At 45.9% G+C, this 18,202-nt stretch overlaps 1 protein-coding gene across 1 annotated transcript; it reads right to left on the reverse strand.

Annotated features, from left to right (window-relative positions):
• Positions 1 to 1,349: 1,349 nt before the first annotated feature.
• Positions 1,350 to 17,488, reverse strand: T265_14071 (hypothetical protein; the record flags this gene model as incomplete). Its single annotated transcript, XM_009171903.1, has 8 exons — positions 1,350 to 1,954; positions 4,471 to 4,738; positions 9,496 to 10,207; positions 10,248 to 10,465; positions 11,255 to 11,447; positions 12,360 to 12,633; positions 15,316 to 15,534; positions 17,272 to 17,488. Coding segments are annotated over 8 exons (2,415 nt in total), but the record flags the coding sequence as incomplete, so codon positions are not given.
• Between the last annotated feature and the right edge of the window lie 714 nt (positions 17,489 to 18,202).

Genomic DNA, 18,202 nt, shown 5'->3' on the forward strand with positions numbered 1-18,202 from the left:
ACCCTTGTTTCTTGTGCCAAGATATAGCAATATCATCGTACACAAAGTGGTATACACCAGGATTGCCCGCTCTCTTCATTGCTATTTACTTTCGTGACCGATGAGATTACGAGGCAAACGCAAGGTCCTGAAAACCCAGGTGCTCAAATAGCTTCAGACAAAAAGTGTCATATCTAACTACTGTTCCCGCTCCAGTGCTTTGGTGCCAGAAAAAAGAATCGCTGACGAGTAACATTATAGCTTTATTGCACGAAGCGAGTGCAAGTTACAACGGCCCCGCTCTACTTAAAAGGCACTTGTTGACACTGATCCAGCCCGTTTGATCAGCGTTTGGTGAACACCAATTGACATTTACCGTGTTGCTGTAAAATGCTAGAACACTTATCATAGTCGGTCGGGCTTCTGTGGCGAGCATGAACCCTCATCGGCTTTTGTTGAATTGAATGATTGGCTGGCCTAGATGCTTGCCGGCTCCCCTATTGAGATTTTGGTGGAGTTTCATTATCTCAGTAGGTTCCGGGCATTCTGTGCTTATCTTCAGAAGTCTCAACTTCGACATCTCCCCTGTTGGCCGTTCAACGTAAGATTATTGGCGCTCATCAAGTTGAGAATGTTTCACCAGTCTTCTGGCGCAACCAGTACGGTGTCTGGGTTGCAGCAATGGATCTGTCTTGGGCGGTACGTGTGAAGCAGTGGCTATTGGGAACCAGCTTCATTGGGTAAATGTGCGATAGTATCCAGAGAAGTTCGATAAAACAAGGTAATGTATGTTGATTAGAATCTACCAAGCGAGTGTAGAAGCGTCAGAATCAAAATCTAAGTTTACATGGCTCTTCGGACCCATACTTTATGGGGTCGGCAGTGAGGTGAAGCATGTCGCCAGACTTACTACTTATTACTAATATCAAATTGGAAACTAATTTTCCTATTAATTAACAGTGCAGTATTGAAAACGACATAGGTTACTATGTAATTCGGCGCAACAAGCTAGTTGCTCACAGTCCAACCTGTGCTACTTGCAGTAGAAAATGATGGGACTTCTGCTCTATTATTGAAAATCGCCGTCCAGCTGTAACACCCTTTCAGTGCCTAGTTACCACGCCACCCGAAGGAAGCACGAGGGTTGGGATACTGTCAGGTTGCCTAAGCCTAAACAGGAGAAGTCGAGAGGCAGAGGGCAGGTTCGAACAACAGACGTTCCGGTCAGTAAATTCGCTCCCTAACCATTGAGCCATCTTACCATCTTTATGATTGACCATCAACAGGTTCCAAAGCACTCAAATGAAGTATGTGGAACCTATAATTCGCTCCAAAAATACAGTTCTGGTGACACACAGCATATCCACCGGTGAACGGATAACTTAACTGTTTGTGCGAGTTGCAGTTATTTCCCAAAGCTTTCTTACCGTTGCCAGTCCTGAAAGATGCAAGTAAACGATCAAGGGGATACTAAAAGGTCCTCAGCATCGTCAGATTATCGAAATAAAAATTGTTCGGCAATCACTATTTAAATGGGCATCCATTGGCAATCTCAAATGCCAAGTATCGATAACAAAAGAACAAAGGTGTCGTTTCGGAAACCGAATTATACAAGGTGAAATAACAGTAGGGGATCATAGAAGTATCACAGTCCACTAAAATCAAACATTGATAAGCTTAATGTTGTTCAGCCATCCACGGGAAAAGCATTCATCGGAAAAAAGTGCACGAGATCTTGACAAAGCCGCTCCTCGTACGGCTTCAAGTTGATCAGGCGTCATACGTGTCAAAATATACTCGAAACAGTCGGCGTACTCCTCTGTTGTTGCTGCAAGAAACCCCACACCTGTACTGGTGTGTCCGGAATCTTCGCCGGAAGGCAATGCATTCATGGCAGGTCCAATTATATCCGTCAAGGGACCACCGGAATTATGCGCTACCGTGATCAACCCGGTTGCCATACCCTCAACCACACCTGAAACAGTCAAGTGACAAAAATAACGCAAGCGATGAAATTTTCGGAGACCACCACAGAGTTCATGCAATATGTACTCTAATTAGCAACTGCAAAGAACTGATAATATCCGGTGAGGATCTCCTAGGTTGTAAGATCGAATCTAAGGTTCTTATGTTGAAATCGGAGTGGTTTTCCAAGCCATCCAGTCTAGATTCTAGTAAAGATAACAAGGCCGTGATGTCCAGGCTACAACAAAGTGGGGCTCTTCGGAGAAAAGTTGTGTACTGTTGCTAAAGTAGTTAGATGCACAATCATATCCGCTGCAAGACGACGGAACTCTTTATCGTCGGTAACTTGTCACTTGTTTGTAGGCCATTCAATGCACACACAGACATGCTATTACCAGTGGTTCATGGTTCCCACCTTTCAGTGTATCTCTTCTGCTTCGCACACAATCGCACAGCTTCATAGACCAGTGTTCTGGTTTTTGAATCACCAGGCCCATGTGAGTCCATCTGTCGAGATAGCGTACGCAACTTGTTACTAAATGGTGGCCAATGGATGACTTGTCCGAAAAGTTCATCCTGTAAATGTTTGCCTATCCTTGGACCGCTCACACTCCTGATAATACTTCATATACAGTGATACCTCTAAAGAGTGAACTCCATCGGGACCTGGCAGCACTATTCCTCACGGATACCCGTAGGTTCCTCTTACGACAGCGGTGTCCCTGTGTAAAACGTACAGACTTCCTGTCATCGCTAATATTGTCATTTTATTACTAGCCCCAAGAGGTAATGCTTGGGAATTCGTTTTGCGTACATCCTCATTAACTTGAGTCATGGAAGGCAATACAGTAAAATTATCGCACGACTGTATTGTGGAATTAGAGAAGCTTTAAGACTTCCCTAGTTAGTAAGAATCAAGCACGTAGCGTAGTAGCGGCAGCGTAGGATGAGATAAAAAGTTAGTTGGACCAACGGTTTCACTGAAAGAAACGTATGATACCTCTACTTCACACAATTAAACAGGAGCAATAAACTTAGGATGAAGAATGCTCAAAACACTCTGCGACTTGTTTGAGAGCCAGCTTGCAGCTAGTTATCCAATCTAATCAAGCCAAGAAAAGCTATGTGCACCGGACGACGGAAATTCAGTATAACTGTCAGTCTCTTTGCAATGGCGAGAAAGATTTCGCCCCTTTTTCTCCATCGCAGTAGGTTGCTTACATCCCACTCGACAATCGAGGACATCCCAAAGACTGGTAAACAAACTGATCAATGCCCTCCTGGCGTAGTGCTTAGGATGCTGACGCAATTGCTGTTTGAACTTCACCGTATCCTGTTGCCGTAATGCCGGGATAAGATATGCATGCGATATCAGATGGGACTGAACAGTCATGTGTGCGCACCAAGTTGTCGTGCACAATCATAGCTAAAGGGTCTATAAGCTCCGCGATGATTAAAAGGAGCTGATGAGCCCATTGAACCCTAGCTGTGGATAAAGGAATCTGATCACAAATTTTTTACTTCAAAAATACTTGTACCCGAGAGTGTTAGGCCACCTAAAGTACTTCAAATAATAGCGACTAGGCCGTCCGCTAGGCCTGGCTAGGAGAAGTCAAGATGTAGAGGCCGAGTTCGAACCACAAACTTTCGATCAGCATATGGGCACTCTAACCACTAAGCCATCTCGCCCATTTCTCATTAAATGGCTTGGGCCAAAAAATATGGATACCAATTGCCTTTACGATATAATGAGGCTTCCTCGTTATGAAATTTGGCGTCCTTACCTGTACTTTGTAATTGGTGTAAAAGCAATTAACAGCAGCCATCTGTCCACTGACAAAGAGATCGGATAAACACAGAGCAGTTGACGTTGGATCGTTTTTTCCTCTGTTATTCAAACAGTAAGTGTTAATGCACTTTGACAAACGTTTCATTATTCAGGCTTTTTCGCTGCAGAATTCGTCTGATGGGGACGCATTTCCGTCACATCTTCACTCACAATGGCGTGGCTGCTGGAGGTCATATTCAGGTGGTCTTCGAGCTGGCACCGATCTTTAGCAGTCATGAACGATCACATGAAGACAAGTGAGTGGTACTTAGGCTATAGTCAATGGCCTTAATGGATGCATACGAAATAACAAAAGGACCGTTGGAGATCTCACAAGAAGGGTTCGCCATCTTTCCGACGTCAAGACGTCCCGTTATATCTTTATGAGGTTTCTTGATAAAATTCTTGAAATAAACCGACAGGTATTTTCGAGTGCTTCAATATTAACAACCACTGTCCTGTGATGGTATGCAATGCTCTGGGTTTCGTGACAAATTATGAGCATTCATCTGGAAACCGAAATTACAAAAGTGAGTGCTCGTAAGATCACTATCGGGACATCTTAGGATAGCCAGAATTACCATAAGAACTTTTCGTGATGTCAAGAGCTCTTGATATGAAGAATTCGCGGTCTAAAAATTTAGAAATCGCACGTCCCACAACAAGTAACGAAAAATTAGCACCAACCATAAACGTACCTATTCCAAAGTGTTCATCCACCATTGTGTGCAAATTGATCATACACTTTTGAAAATAACTCTGTAGTGTCTCATAGGGCACGTTCACATGAAATTGTACACACTCGATGAGATCCAACGATCGAGCCAACTCTTTCAGACGATCAACCAAAAGCAAATCCCGCGCATCCCTGCATCCACCGACAAGAAGTAAACGGTAATTGTGTTCATGTGGAGTATCCAGTAAGTGGAGACGCTCCAGAAACAGCCTGAACGCTTCCAGCTGAAGCTACGCCGGGAACGAAAATGTGGAGGGCGCGTATTACATGCAAGTTTTAAATCAGAAATATGAAAGATAGCAATTCTAGAAACGTATTATGCCCACCTCGTCTGAAGCTCATCGTAGCTCCAAACAGCGCTCACAAACAACCCATATATATATATATATATATATATATATATATATATATATAAAGGCAACTTCAAAAATGCTGTATCATATTATCGTGCAACTAGAGTGGACCCTACGACCGGGTTGTATAGATTTTGCAGATCAGCGGTACAGGCCCATAGTATATTCCAGCCTGCAGCTGTTAAAAGCCATACAGTTACCCAATATGTTCTTTTTCGTTTCTCGATCATGAACCGTCAACAAGAGTACGATGGCTCAGCTTTTATGGCCGATCTTTTCTTGGCAAAAGGCAGCATTGCCCTTCCCAAGAAGGTAACCTAGAGGGAGCAAGTCACCAGCCTCACATTCCAATCGCAGACGACAGTACGACCTTAAGTCTGGACTGCCTCGTAATAACACTACTCATAGTACGAGTGCTCACTGCCTAGTCCACTCTGACTCCCCAACCACGCTTGAATTGTGCGGAATGGTATCCCAGTAACTGTATCCATAAGATCATGACGGCACTCTACTACCAAATTAGATTACCAGCTCACGAACGGGATATGGTCAATATAAATGATGCCTGTGAAAATATACACAAGGGCAGAAGGGTTGTATAAAAGACAGACACAAAGCCAATGCTGTGATCTATGGTCCCTATCACATACAGTCCCTATGAGGAACAGTCTCCGAGTATCTATTTTTGGCGCTTCAGTCGACAAATACTGGAAAACTCAAATATCTAAATGCGCGTCGAGTGTAACGGGATTGTTAGGAACCTTGGTTGAAGGGTAGCTCGCATCTTTTCGAGAAGGCTCCTTCGTTTCTGGTTTATAATAGTTGTGCTTCTAAGTAAACGTGTGGCTTTGATCGGGATCACATCACTATTCCGGCTAGTAAGGTGAAGCAAAATGAAACTAACCGATGTCCCAAAGTCCTCAAAAGCAGCTAAACAACCAACATAAAACGGTAGCTTCGGCAACCAGGTAGGAGACGCTGTTTTCGTCAAAGCTTTAACCATCCCCACAATATTCCGGCCATAAACCACATACCAAGGGTTCGTTGTTTCCAGTGAGTACTGCTCTGGTCAACGGTAAACGGGAGTGCAGGGGAGATACAGCCACACACTAAACTGGACTGCTATGCATTGAAGGCGATAGCTCGGATAAAGGAACACCACTGACAGCGTGGCTGAGGCATGTCTCCAGGTATCATTAACTATTGATTAGTTGAGTCCCCGGGTGCCAATACATCAAGACGGATTTTGTCAACTCGACTGGGTCTGCTGGTTAGCGTTTTCATAATTGGTTGCCAGGTTATAGACTGTCCGCCCCTGGGTGGCGTCGACCTAGTACAGGGCTGAGAAAAAAGCTCTGTGAGGAAGACGGTCTTCTGGCATGCAAAGTACACGTTCCAACCGGTGTAACCAATGAAGTGAGTGGTTCACCCACCATTAAATGGCTTCTTTCTCCAAAAGACCGTCTGACGTACCTTAAAATCGCTAATACAATGTTCCCACCAGACCTGGTCAATGCTTCGGGTCAAACACCTACCGCTTTCGTACGTCATTCGCGAGAAGGAGTCATTTTTCTGATCAGTAAAGTAATATGGGTAGCATCGCCACAGTGAGTACTCTGCCTTTGACAGACAAACTTGTGCCACACCAGCACGACAAGTGCCAGAAGTTGATAAAAGATTCCGTGGTCTATATCCGATTCGAGAAGTTCGTCCCCAGTCGGCCCACCAAAACTTGTACGAATGCCCAGGTGAACAAATTTATCAACAGCCTCGATTGGCTGGCCTGCAAAGGTGAACTTTGAGTTTAATCCCATCCAGTCTTTTAGCAGTAGTTTGCACTTTGAAGGCAGGAAGACGATACGAAACCGAGCGGCATAATTACTTAGTGTATTCAAAAGGACTTGCACCTTTGAAGGATCTGAACCGCGAATTGCAATGTCGTCCGCATACTTAGTGTTTCCAACTAAACACAAGGGGATCATTTCGATTCCCGGGGATGCAGAGACTGGGACAGAAGCTTCAAGCAGCACGTCAGTAACAAAGTTGCGTAAGAGTGGCTTTGCCTTACATCACTGGACATGATTAACTCATGCGAAAACCTCCATACTGTACGCGCCCACGGGGGTTCGCATGCAGTGTCCGCGTAACGGATCAAAATTTAGAAGGTAATCCTTGATCGTCACATGTAACGCGATTTCCGATTGTCGAGAGCGAAAGTCAGTTTTCAGGTCAAAAAAAACGATCAAAACGGGAAGTTTGGAGAAGTGTCGATGTTCTGGAACTTGTCGAGGCAGAGATATGGTCCTTGACAAAAGTGAAAGCCAGCTTGACTCTCACGATTCTCTCACACTCACTTGCAAACCAGTTTGGTTTCGCGAGAAACTCATCTAGAACCCAGCTGAATCTCTCGTTTATGATGTATTTAGGTAAAACATAAGGTTGACCGAAGTTTGGGAACCCTGTCTACCTGATGAGCCCCAAGAAGGGCGAGACCGATCGTGGGTTGTCAGAGTTTTCAGCAACCTTATGATTAGCGTATTACGTCTACCCATGCATCGCGATATCTCAAATATTGTACCAAATGAAACATGGGAAGGCCTGGTGCAGCACATTCAGTTGCTTACAAGCATCAGAAATGAGAGAATCATCTGGGTTCCAGGTGAGTCTCCCCCGCAGAACTAAACTGGTTTGCGAATGAGTGGTTATTATTCTATCATATTATTAGACAAGATTTTCACTTTTGAAAATTGCGGAGTACGGACCATCTAAGTCGCGTGTCCTGTCATGTTGGAGGAACGATAGTTCACACCAGACTTCCGTTGCTGACGGCAGTCTGGTGCTGACGTTCCATTCCGGCTCAAGGGTTCTTCCGGAGGTTGTCAAAGAAAAATAATCAATAAATTGTTCAGCTGCAGCACCCTTTCGGTGCCTAGCTGCCATGCCACCCGAATGAAGCACGGGGGCTGGGATACCGCCAGGTTGCCCGAGCCTAGATAGGGGAAGCCGAGAGGCAGAGGTCGGGTTCGAACCACGGACCCTCCGGTCAGTAAATTCGCGCTCTAGCCACTTAGCCCATCTCGCCCCGTTGTGTTAAAGAAGACCATCTGAACTGCTTTTTGAAATGTCCAGCTCAAGATGAAGATTTAGTGGACGAACAGCCGTCCCGTTTTTTTCGCATACTGTTTTGCAGTGTTAAGACGACAGATCCATGAACAATATAGTTTTAGCAGGCTCATGCCAAAAACCCAGAAAACTGTGAAAATGCTGTACCGCGACATCCATAGAGGAAAATGCTGCAGTACATTTGTCACAAAAGTATCATTCATCAAAACTCTGTGGCTAATAACATTGAACGGGTGAAGAAGTAAACAAGAAAAACTGTAAGGATGCCCCAGCAAATAGTCGGCCTAATTTTCAGAACGAAAACTGAATTACTGTGGTTTTGAGGGCTTCATAAAATGTGTATTTCACGCCTATTTGGACTACCTGGCTGTCAGACATGTTGAAATTCTAAATCAGTAACCAATTAAATATAAAGGCCAAGATAAAGATATATGTGTGGACACCGAGAGTATGGTGGGTAAGCAAGGACGGGAGCGCCATCGACTGAGGGGATTTCACTAAACTGTCAGTCAAGGCTATACGGCGTCCTATCACATATCAAACGGCACCAACAGTCTATAACTAGTATACACTACGTCAAATATCCTACAGCCGCTTGGAACACCTCGTTAGTTTACATAGACGATTAGGTGTTTTACTTGTTGTATTCAGCAACAGATACGCGATTGAAGTTTTGACTTTCTTTCCAGTGATCTCAGAGTATTAGTCTGTCATTTGACTTGCAAGCTGAAAAACGACATGTGGGAAACTCACGCCTCACCGAACGCCAACAAAACGAACACAATATTCACCGAGTATAATATTGTGAGTCCTTTGACTAAGATTCCATAGTTTGAAATCATTGGAGATGCAGCATTCCACATTGGCCGTTGAAGCGATGCTAAAATAACCTCACTTGGTTGCTAGGTGGCAGCTTTTAACCGACCTGTGGAAAGCCACAAGTTCAAACCCAATCAGAGACCATAAGACGTCTTCTGGTAAAAATTGCTAACAGGAGACGGCAGAACGGTTTTCTCAGCTTCTCAAGTTGTTGATTTGGCTTCGCATGGCGGACCTCACAAAGTAACTCACAACCTGACACAATTAGACCAGCATCTGCAACCGCCATGAGAGTTACAACCATCAACATACTCCAGACTGAGCCATGAAGCCACCCGACCGCATAGTGATGATGTTTCCTCGAATGGGGAAAAACGCCCTCAAGTGAATTGCTGAACGCGGCGAACAGATCAACCCTATCTGACCAACTATCAAGCTGTTCTTCATGCTTTCAATTTCTGTCTACCTTATCTGCGTTCCCAGCTGCTTACCTTACCATTGCTGCTCTATGCAGATTCGACTGATCGCAGTAACGAACTCTGATGCATCAGATTTATCAAAAATGGTTTATGGAAGGAAAAAACTGTGCTGGACAGATTTTGAACTTCAATCTGGTTGTGACAAGCATAAGATATTCAAATCCTAGGTATTGGACTAAACAGAATTACATGTTACTCAGAATACGGACTAACCTCATGATTTTTCTCCGGTCTAAACTGTCCAATAGACATGATCCACGGCATTCGGCCAGCTGCTGCCATCTTCCGAGTCGGTACAGGACAAGGAGGAAACAGAACCAGTGGCTTGCCACCCCACAAAGACAGAATATGGCTCCGTGTCCAAGAGGAATTGGTCATGACCAAGTCAACATTTCGAGATCCTGCCCATCGATAAGCGATCAAAACCATGTGGTAATAACCAAGTTTAATCCAGGAGAGTACACGACTATTCCTAATCCAATTAGCATTGTTATACTGGAGCGACGTCATCGCATTAGTTTGTAAGGGTGGGTTCACCGAGCTGGCTACGCGAGTAACCATGTCGGTAGATACCGTGGGATAGTGAACGTAGGTCGCAGTCATACATCTCGCCAGCCGTTTGGCAATGGGTAGGGTAAAAGCGAAACCAGTGGTATCGAGGAATACATCTGGTGGACAACGGATGAGCGCCTCCAGGGCAACAAAAATCGATCCCAAGGCCTGACCACCAAGCGTGAATATGGGATAAGTTGACGGAGAGAGAAGTCGGGCACTTCGAATTGGAACGAACTGTATAGGATTTGTATGCCGTTCACTGACATCCAAGGACACGTCGAATATGCGTTTGACACTATCAAACACTTGCTCCGGTTGTCTCAAACAAATTGAATCATTTGTATAGATGATAAATATTCGCGGCTTTCGTCTGGAAGTCAGAACTGAAATAGTCATATTACTGAACATACTCCAGCAGCATCGCCTTGATCGAGGTCCACAGCACACGCTCCCCACCACCACCTGAGTTACAATATGGGTGGAAAAATCCTATAAGGGTACAGTTCGGATCAGTACCATAGGTGGAGGAAAGCCACTGTCGGACACGCTGACGTCGACGAGCAAGAAGCCAAGCGACGAGCGGTATGCATAGGAAGGTGGACGCGAGGAAAATAGACAACTGCAACACCTGAATGTAATGGGTGAGCACCTTACCACTATGGTCAACATCGGCTAGCGCAAAAGTTTAGGTAGGCAGGATTGCGTACACAGGGAATATTGAAGTAGGTAGAGTTCAGCATTGCCTAAGCCCTTTCTGCAGTGTTAGAAAGGCTTCTGCAGGGACAGAAACAAATACAAGTTAATAATGTGTCCAAACACGGAGCTGAAACAGAGCAAGTATTGGGAAAGGACTGAGAATTATTGTCAACTCGTATTACCTGGTGGTGGATTACTGGATCTGTTTAGTGCAAAAGTGTGCATACTGAAAGAGGTTCGGAAATCGGTACTGATCCACTGGGTTTTTAGTCCAGATGTTACAGCCGCGTGGTCACATGCTGACGGGCCTCACTGTATTGCGTAAGGAACAATGGTGTAACTTTGCGGGCACTTTACTTATGCTGGACAAGGTTCTCTACAGTAAAGGCAGGCAGTCGCAGACAGTTAGTGGTGGCACCATCGCGAATCCTGTCTGAGCAGTTCGTTACATACCATTTTAAGGTTCGTTTGACTGAAGTCCTAGAAATACTAAGCACAACTTTAGGAGGAAGTCCTAAAGGTGGCTCTGCAGTACTGCACTCGCCACAGGACTGGCACTTGCACACGGAGGGTCACCGCCATCATCATCATCAGCTGTAAAAGACCGCGTAGATGCCGTGCAATGATTATAACTGACACAGTTTCGTTCACTAATGATTTCGGGAGGTGGGAAAGATAGCTGTGCACTGAAGACGGTAGTTGATATAATTGATGCACTAACCCAGAGGGTGTCAGTGGACTCTTCATTTGAAAGACCAGGAGGGGAGCTATGCGCATTGAAAGCAACAGCCTGGATGCATGATCTCCATTGAGGACGCGACTGGGCCACGTGTGACAGTATCTCTAACCATTGATTTGTCCCGTCTCGAGGTCCCCAACCGGACAGCCGGCAACGACCAGCGCAGTTGAGTTTCCTGATAGTGGTTTTGCACTGGAAACTCATTGTCTGACCTTCACTGACTCGTTTTCGCGTGGTTGAGCTAAAAGGGCTATTCGTGGAAATTGGTCGACTGGCATTCGAAACACGGAGTGTGATCCGTCCATCTATCGTGTGCGAATTATTTCCTCTGAAAACCATTCGATGTACTTTAGCATTACTGAGGGTGAACAAAGTCAAGCATCCTTGTACGCCCTATACTGATGAATAGTAGGTGTAAGATTTGGGCAGCTAAGGATCTCGCAGGACGATTGCAGCTATCGGGCTATACGGAGCTCGTATGCGGTGGTAAGTACGAACACAAGGACGAAAGTTGTATTGAGAACCGTCAGAAACTGGATTAATGAATATTGTAGTTTACAGTAAGTCAGAAAAACATAAGTAATGACAAGGGTGTATTATGTACATAAAAGATAAAGATAAAGATAAAGCGTTCAGCTGTAGCACCCTTCCGGTGCCTAGCTGCCATGCCACCCGAAGGGAGCACGAGGGCTGGGATACTGCCAGGTTGCCCAAGCCTAGACAGGGGAAGTCGAGTGGCGGAGGTCGGATTCGAACCGCGGACCTTCAGGTTAGTAATCCGCGCTCTAACCACTTCGGCCATCTCGCCCATGCGGCCAACTGTTCCGCTTTCGTGGCGGGAAAGCAAACAACTGAGCCACATATCCAGTCAACCCATAACACTCAGGCGAGCAAATCAATCCGACACGCACCCAATCAGCCACTCAAGTCACACGCCAGATCGATGGTGGAACGACGAACGGACACGCGCATGCGCAAACTCTAACACACCGAAGCAGCTACTATGGTCCTACAACGCTAGATTCAACCAACTAGATCTTGGTAAAGTTCGACCAGTTTTGACCCCCTAGCCGATCGGCGCAGGTACCTTGACGCATCTGTGGTTGTTTCCAAACTTTCTTGCTTCAGTCCGGAGTCCACCGGTACTGTCGGCTCAGGCGTTTGTTCCGCATCTGGCCCATGCTTCCTAGTCCTGATATGGTCAAAATGACGGCGTATTATCCTCCCGTCTTCTAACAGCTTGTCAATAAGGGTACGGTTTGTCGAATTCACACATCCACGCACCTGTTCATTATCTGAAGGCTGAAGTTTGACGTAAACCTGCTCGCCACCTCGTAATGTTCGAGGTCGGACGTGTTTACCTGTGTTTTGCTTCATGGAACACTGCCGTTGTTTGACCTTAAGCGCCCAATCCGGCCACAGTAGATCCAACGTGTTCGAAGTCTTCGTCCCATTAGCAATTCGCAGGGAGCCTGGCCCGTAGTAGTGTGTGTGTACTAGTAGTGTAGTAGTATTAGTGTGTACTGCATCAAAAACTTGTCAAACCTTGTTTGCAAAGGACCTGGGCTTTGTTTCATCAATCCATTCTTTACCGTTGCCACCGCGCGTTCCTCCCGGCCGTTAGAAGCGGGATGGTATGGTTCTGTTAAAACATGCTCAATCCCGTTGGTTCTCAAAAACCGTTGGAATTCCGCACTGGTAAAATCCGTGCCGTTATCAGAAACAATCGTATCAGGTATAACATGCGATGCGAAAATGTTGCGAAGTATAGACATGGTCGACGCACTAGATGCAGTTCTAGTGGGTACCGCTTCTACCCACGCATCGACAATCACCAGGATCATATAACCTTCAACAGGGCCACAATAATCCATGTGTATGCGGCTCCACGGTCGTGACGGCCACTATCATGGTGACATGGGTGCTGCTGCGGGCAAAGCCCTGTTTTGCTGACATGTCTCACACTTTTGCACCGTCATTTCCACACCGTGGTCGGTACCAGGCCACCAGACATAGTGTCTGGCTAAAGCCTTCATTTGAGTGTTACCTGGATGGCCTGAATTTCCGGACGGTAGCGCCTCCGAATTATCACTCTTCATCCCCATAGCGAACATCCATCTTCTACACTTATCTCCAACGATTGTTCACAGAATCCACTTAGCGTACTCCCAACATTCTCCGGCCACCCGTATGAAGTGAAACGAAGCACGCGAGAGTTCTGGATCCTTTCTTGTTTCTACTCGTATTTTCAAAGCAGTTATAGGCAAATCATCAGCCCAACTCATTAAATTTACCAGCTCGGCTGGTTTCGGTGTGTGTAATGGTACATCTCGTAATGGTAGGCGACTTAGGGCATCCGCCGTGAGATTCCCTTGTTCAGGAGCGTACTGCAAAAAAGCGTTCAGCTGTAGCACCCTTCCGGTGCCTAGCTGCCATGCCACTCGAAGGAAGCACGAGGGCTAGGATACTGCCAGGTTGCCCAAGCCTAGACAGGGGAAGTCGAGTGGCGGAGGTCGGATTCGAACCACGAACCTTCCGGTCAGTAAATTCGCGCTCTAACCACTTGGGCCATCTCGCACTGCAAATGATAGCGACAGTACGCAAGTTTTAAGGCCCAATGTTGCATTCTAGGCGACATTATTTGAGGTATTGGTTTATTTTCTCCGAGGATTCCAAGTAGGGGCTTATGATCCGTAAATATGTCGAACATTTGTCCGAAAATGTAGTGTTGAATAAGTGTCACTCCGAACAGAATCGCCAATGTCTCCTTATCGATTTGCGCATAATTCCTCACAGCAGGCGACAAAGATCGTGAAGCGTAACCAACTGGTTTGAGAATTCCAAATTTATCTTTCTGCGATAACACGGCTCCAACACCATATGGTGAAGCAAGCATAGCGAAAACAATGGGCGGTGTCGCACCGGAGGATTCGTAAGGGCACTTTTCACCTGTTGGAACGCATTCTCTTGTTCATGATTCCAAATACTCGTTGCGTTGATGCATGATTCAGTGTACGAAAAAATGTGGCGGCTTACGGAATACACCTCGCATAGCAATGAACCATGCCTACGAAAGATCTTAGCTTAGCTTTATTCCTTCGTAGAGGTGCCCCTAATATTGGACGCCTTATGTCCGATAAGGAGCCGAACCCTCTGCACTATTAGGACACTCCATTAGTCTACATGGTTCACCAGGAAGTCACACTTTTCCCTCTTTATTCGTGGTCCATACTCCTTCAAACAATCAGGTACCAGTTCCAACGACTTGAAATGCTCCCCCATGGTGCACCCGGTTATCAGAATATCGTCTAGATAGACGAACGTTTTGGGTATCCCCGCAATAACGTTTCCAGTTGTGCGTTGAAATATGGATGGAGCGGAGTGGATTCCAAAAGGAAGGCGATTAAACATAAACAGACCTCTATGAGTACTGATGGTTGTAATGGGTTTCGCTTCCTCCGTTAATTACAATTGCTCGTAAGCATGAACTAGATCTAGTTTTGAAAAATATTTGCTGTTTGCCAATTTAGGTAATGGGCTGGCATTGACCGTGGTTTTATAGTCACCGCGGATTCTAACTATGCCCTCCGGTTCCAGTATTGGCACAATTGGTGTGGCCCACTCTGAGAACTCCGGGCTTTGAATTATCCCTTCACGTTGCAAACGGTTAAGTTCTTCTTCGACCTTTGGATGCATCAAGTAGGGCAGTGACCGAGCCTTCAGGAATCGCAGTTGTGTTCCCGGCGGAACGTATATATTCACATTTCCCCAGGAAACTTGCCAGTATTCGGCTCTGAAAATACTTCTTGATAATTGCGGATAAGAGATTGAACCTCAGGGAGTGTTGAGACCTGGTTCAACGTAAGTATGGGTAGTTGTTGAAGCCAGTCACGTCCTAACAGGCTTGGGCCACTTCCTTCAGCAATATATGGTTTCGTTCACCCTCACACCCTTATATGAAACATTCACATTTTTCGTCCCCAGCAACTTCACCTCTTCTCCTGTATGTGCTCGAAGCCGGACTGAGGCTTGCTGAAGTTTACCTTTCACGGTCGGTCCCAGGTTGTCTTGCCATGATTTTTCACTGCATAGTGTAACAGCACTACCCGTATCCAGCTCGAAAACCATTGGTGCACTGTTCACCTGTAGTTGTACTTGATACGGCGGTTGAACGCGGTTGGCGGGAACAGTTGCACGAAGGACGTATTCCGGGATTTCTGACCTTGTAACTTGATTCGTAACAGCAGCGTTAGTTTCGGACGCTGGTGTTGAGCGGCACACTTTCGCGAAGTGCCCACGTTTCTTACGGCGATTACAAACAGTTTGTGTGTGCCGACAATGCTTCGGATGAGTATGACGGCCTCCACAACGATAACACTTAAAATGTGTTCTGTTCGACGATTGCTGTAATCGATTCACCTGAGACGATGAATCCACCGACGATAGGTTGCACAGATTGTAGCTAGGTTGCGTCATTTTCTGCTGCTTCCAATGCCACCGCAGTATCGTAGGCCGTTTCCAAAGTTAAGTTACTATCAGCATGTAAACACTGTTGTATGCGAGCGTTCCTCACACCAACTACTAAGCGATTTCTGAGCATATCGTTTCGAAAATTTCCCTAGTCACAGTGCTCCGTGATTCCGCTACAAAATCCGCAATGGGTTCTCCTTGGACTCTTGTACTCTTGTATTGAACTTGAATCGCTGGGCGCTAACAGAAGTTCTAGGATTGTGATGCTTTGAAACGATAGACACAAGATCGTCAAACGTTTTCGTATTTGGTAAATCCGGAGCGACCAAGCCGAGCCACAAATCGTAAGAAGTATGTTCACTTTCGAAGAACGTACTAACGTGGCGCCGCCACGACCCTCGACCTTATGGCGCGGGCCTGACGAACCCTTTTCACCTGTTGGAACGCATTCTCTTGTTCATGATTCCAAATACTCGTTGATGCATCAAGTGATTCAGTGTACGAAAAAATGTGGCGGCTTACGGAATACACCTCGCATAGCAATGAACCATGCCTACGAAAGATCTTAGCTCATTTTTATTCCTTCGTAGAGGTGCCCCTAATATTGGACGCCTTATGTCCGATAAGGAGCCGAACCCTCTGCACTATTAGGACACTCCATTAGTCTACATGGTTCACCAGGAAGTCACACTTTTCCCTCTTTATTCGTGGTCCATACTCCTTCAAACAATCAGGTACCAGTTCCAACGACTTGAAATGCTCCCCCATGGTGCACCCGGTTATCAGAATATCGTCTAGATAGACGAACGTTTTGGGTATCCCCGCAATAACGTTTCCAGTTGTGCGTTGAAATATGGATGGAGCGGAGTGGATTCCAAAAGGAAGGCGATTAAACATAAACAGACCTCTATGAGTACTGATGGTTGTAATGGGTTTCGCTTCCTCCGTTAATTACAATTGCTCGTAAGCATGAACTAGATCTAGTTTTGAAAAATATTTGCTGTTTGCCAATTTAGGTAATGGGCTGGCATTGACCGTGGTTTTATAGTCACCGCGGATTCTAACTATGCCCTCCGGTTCCAGTATTGGCACAATTGGTGTGGCCCACTCTGAGAACTCCGGGCTTTGAATTATCCCTTCACGTTGCAAACGGTTAAGTTCTTCTTCGACCTTTGGATGCATCAAGTAGGGCAGTGACCGAGCCTTCAGGAATCGCAGTTGTGTTCCCGGCGGAACGTATATATTCACATTTCCCCAGGAAACTTGCCAGTATTCGGCTCTGAAAATACTTCTTGATAATTGCGGATAAGAGATTGAACCTCAGGGAGTGTTGAGACCTGGTTCAACGTAAGTATGGGTAGTTGTTGAAGCCAGTCACGTCCTAACAGGCTTGGGCCACTTCCTTCAGCAATATATGGTTTCGTTCACCCTCACACCCTTATATGAAACATTCACATTTTTCGTCCCCAGCAACTTCACCTCTTCTCCTGTATGTGCTCGAAGCCGGACTGAGGCTTGCTGAAGTTTACCTTTCACGGTCGGTCCCAGGTTGTCTTGCCATGATTTTTCACTGCATAGTGTAACAGCACTACCCGTATCCAGCTCGAAAACCATTGGTGCACTGTTCACCTGTAGTTGTACTTGATACGGCGGTTGAACGCGGTTGGCGGGAACAGTTGCACGAAGGACGTATTCCGGGATTTCTGACCTTGTAACTTGATTCGTAACAGCAGCGTTAGTTTCGGACGCTGGTGTTGAGCGGCACACTTTCGCGAAGTGCCCACGTTTCTTACGGCGATTACAAACAGTTTGTGTGTGCCGACAATGCTTCGGATGAGTATGACGGCCTCCACAACGATAACACTTAAAATGTGTTCTGTTCGACGATTGCTGTAATCGATTCACCTGAGACGATGAATCCACCGACGATAGGTTGCACAGATTGTAGCTAGGTTGCGTCATTTTCTGCTGCTTCCAATGCCACCGCAGTATCGTAGGCCGTTTCCAAAGTTAAGTTACTATCAGCATGTAAACACTGTTGTATGCGAGCGTTCCTCACACCAACTACTAAGCGATTTCTGAGCATATCGTTTCGAAAATTTCCCTAGTCACAGTGCTCCGTGATTCCGCTACAAAATCCGCAATGGGTTCTCCTTGGACTCTTGTACTCTTGTATTGAACTTGAATCGCTGGGCGCTAACAGAAGTTCTAGGATTGTGATGCTTTGAAACGATAGACACAAGATCGTCAAACGTTTTCGTATTTGGTAAATCCGGAGCGACCAAGCCGAGCCACAAATCGTAAGAAGTATGTTCACTTTCGAAGAACGTACTAACGTGGCGCCGCCACGACCCTCGACCTTATGGCGCGGGCCTGACGAACCCACCTTACCAAATGTCTATAGAAAAGCTAGAGGAATTTACTGCTACTGAAGTTCCTTGGAACCAATGCGTGGAACGG

This window comes from Opisthorchis viverrini (genome assembly GCF_000715545.1).
Source record: "Opisthorchis viverrini unplaced genomic scaffold opera_v5_138, whole genome shotgun sequence".
In the NCBI taxonomy this organism is placed as follows: domain Eukaryota; kingdom Metazoa; phylum Platyhelminthes; class Trematoda; order Opisthorchiida; family Opisthorchiidae; genus Opisthorchis; species Opisthorchis viverrini.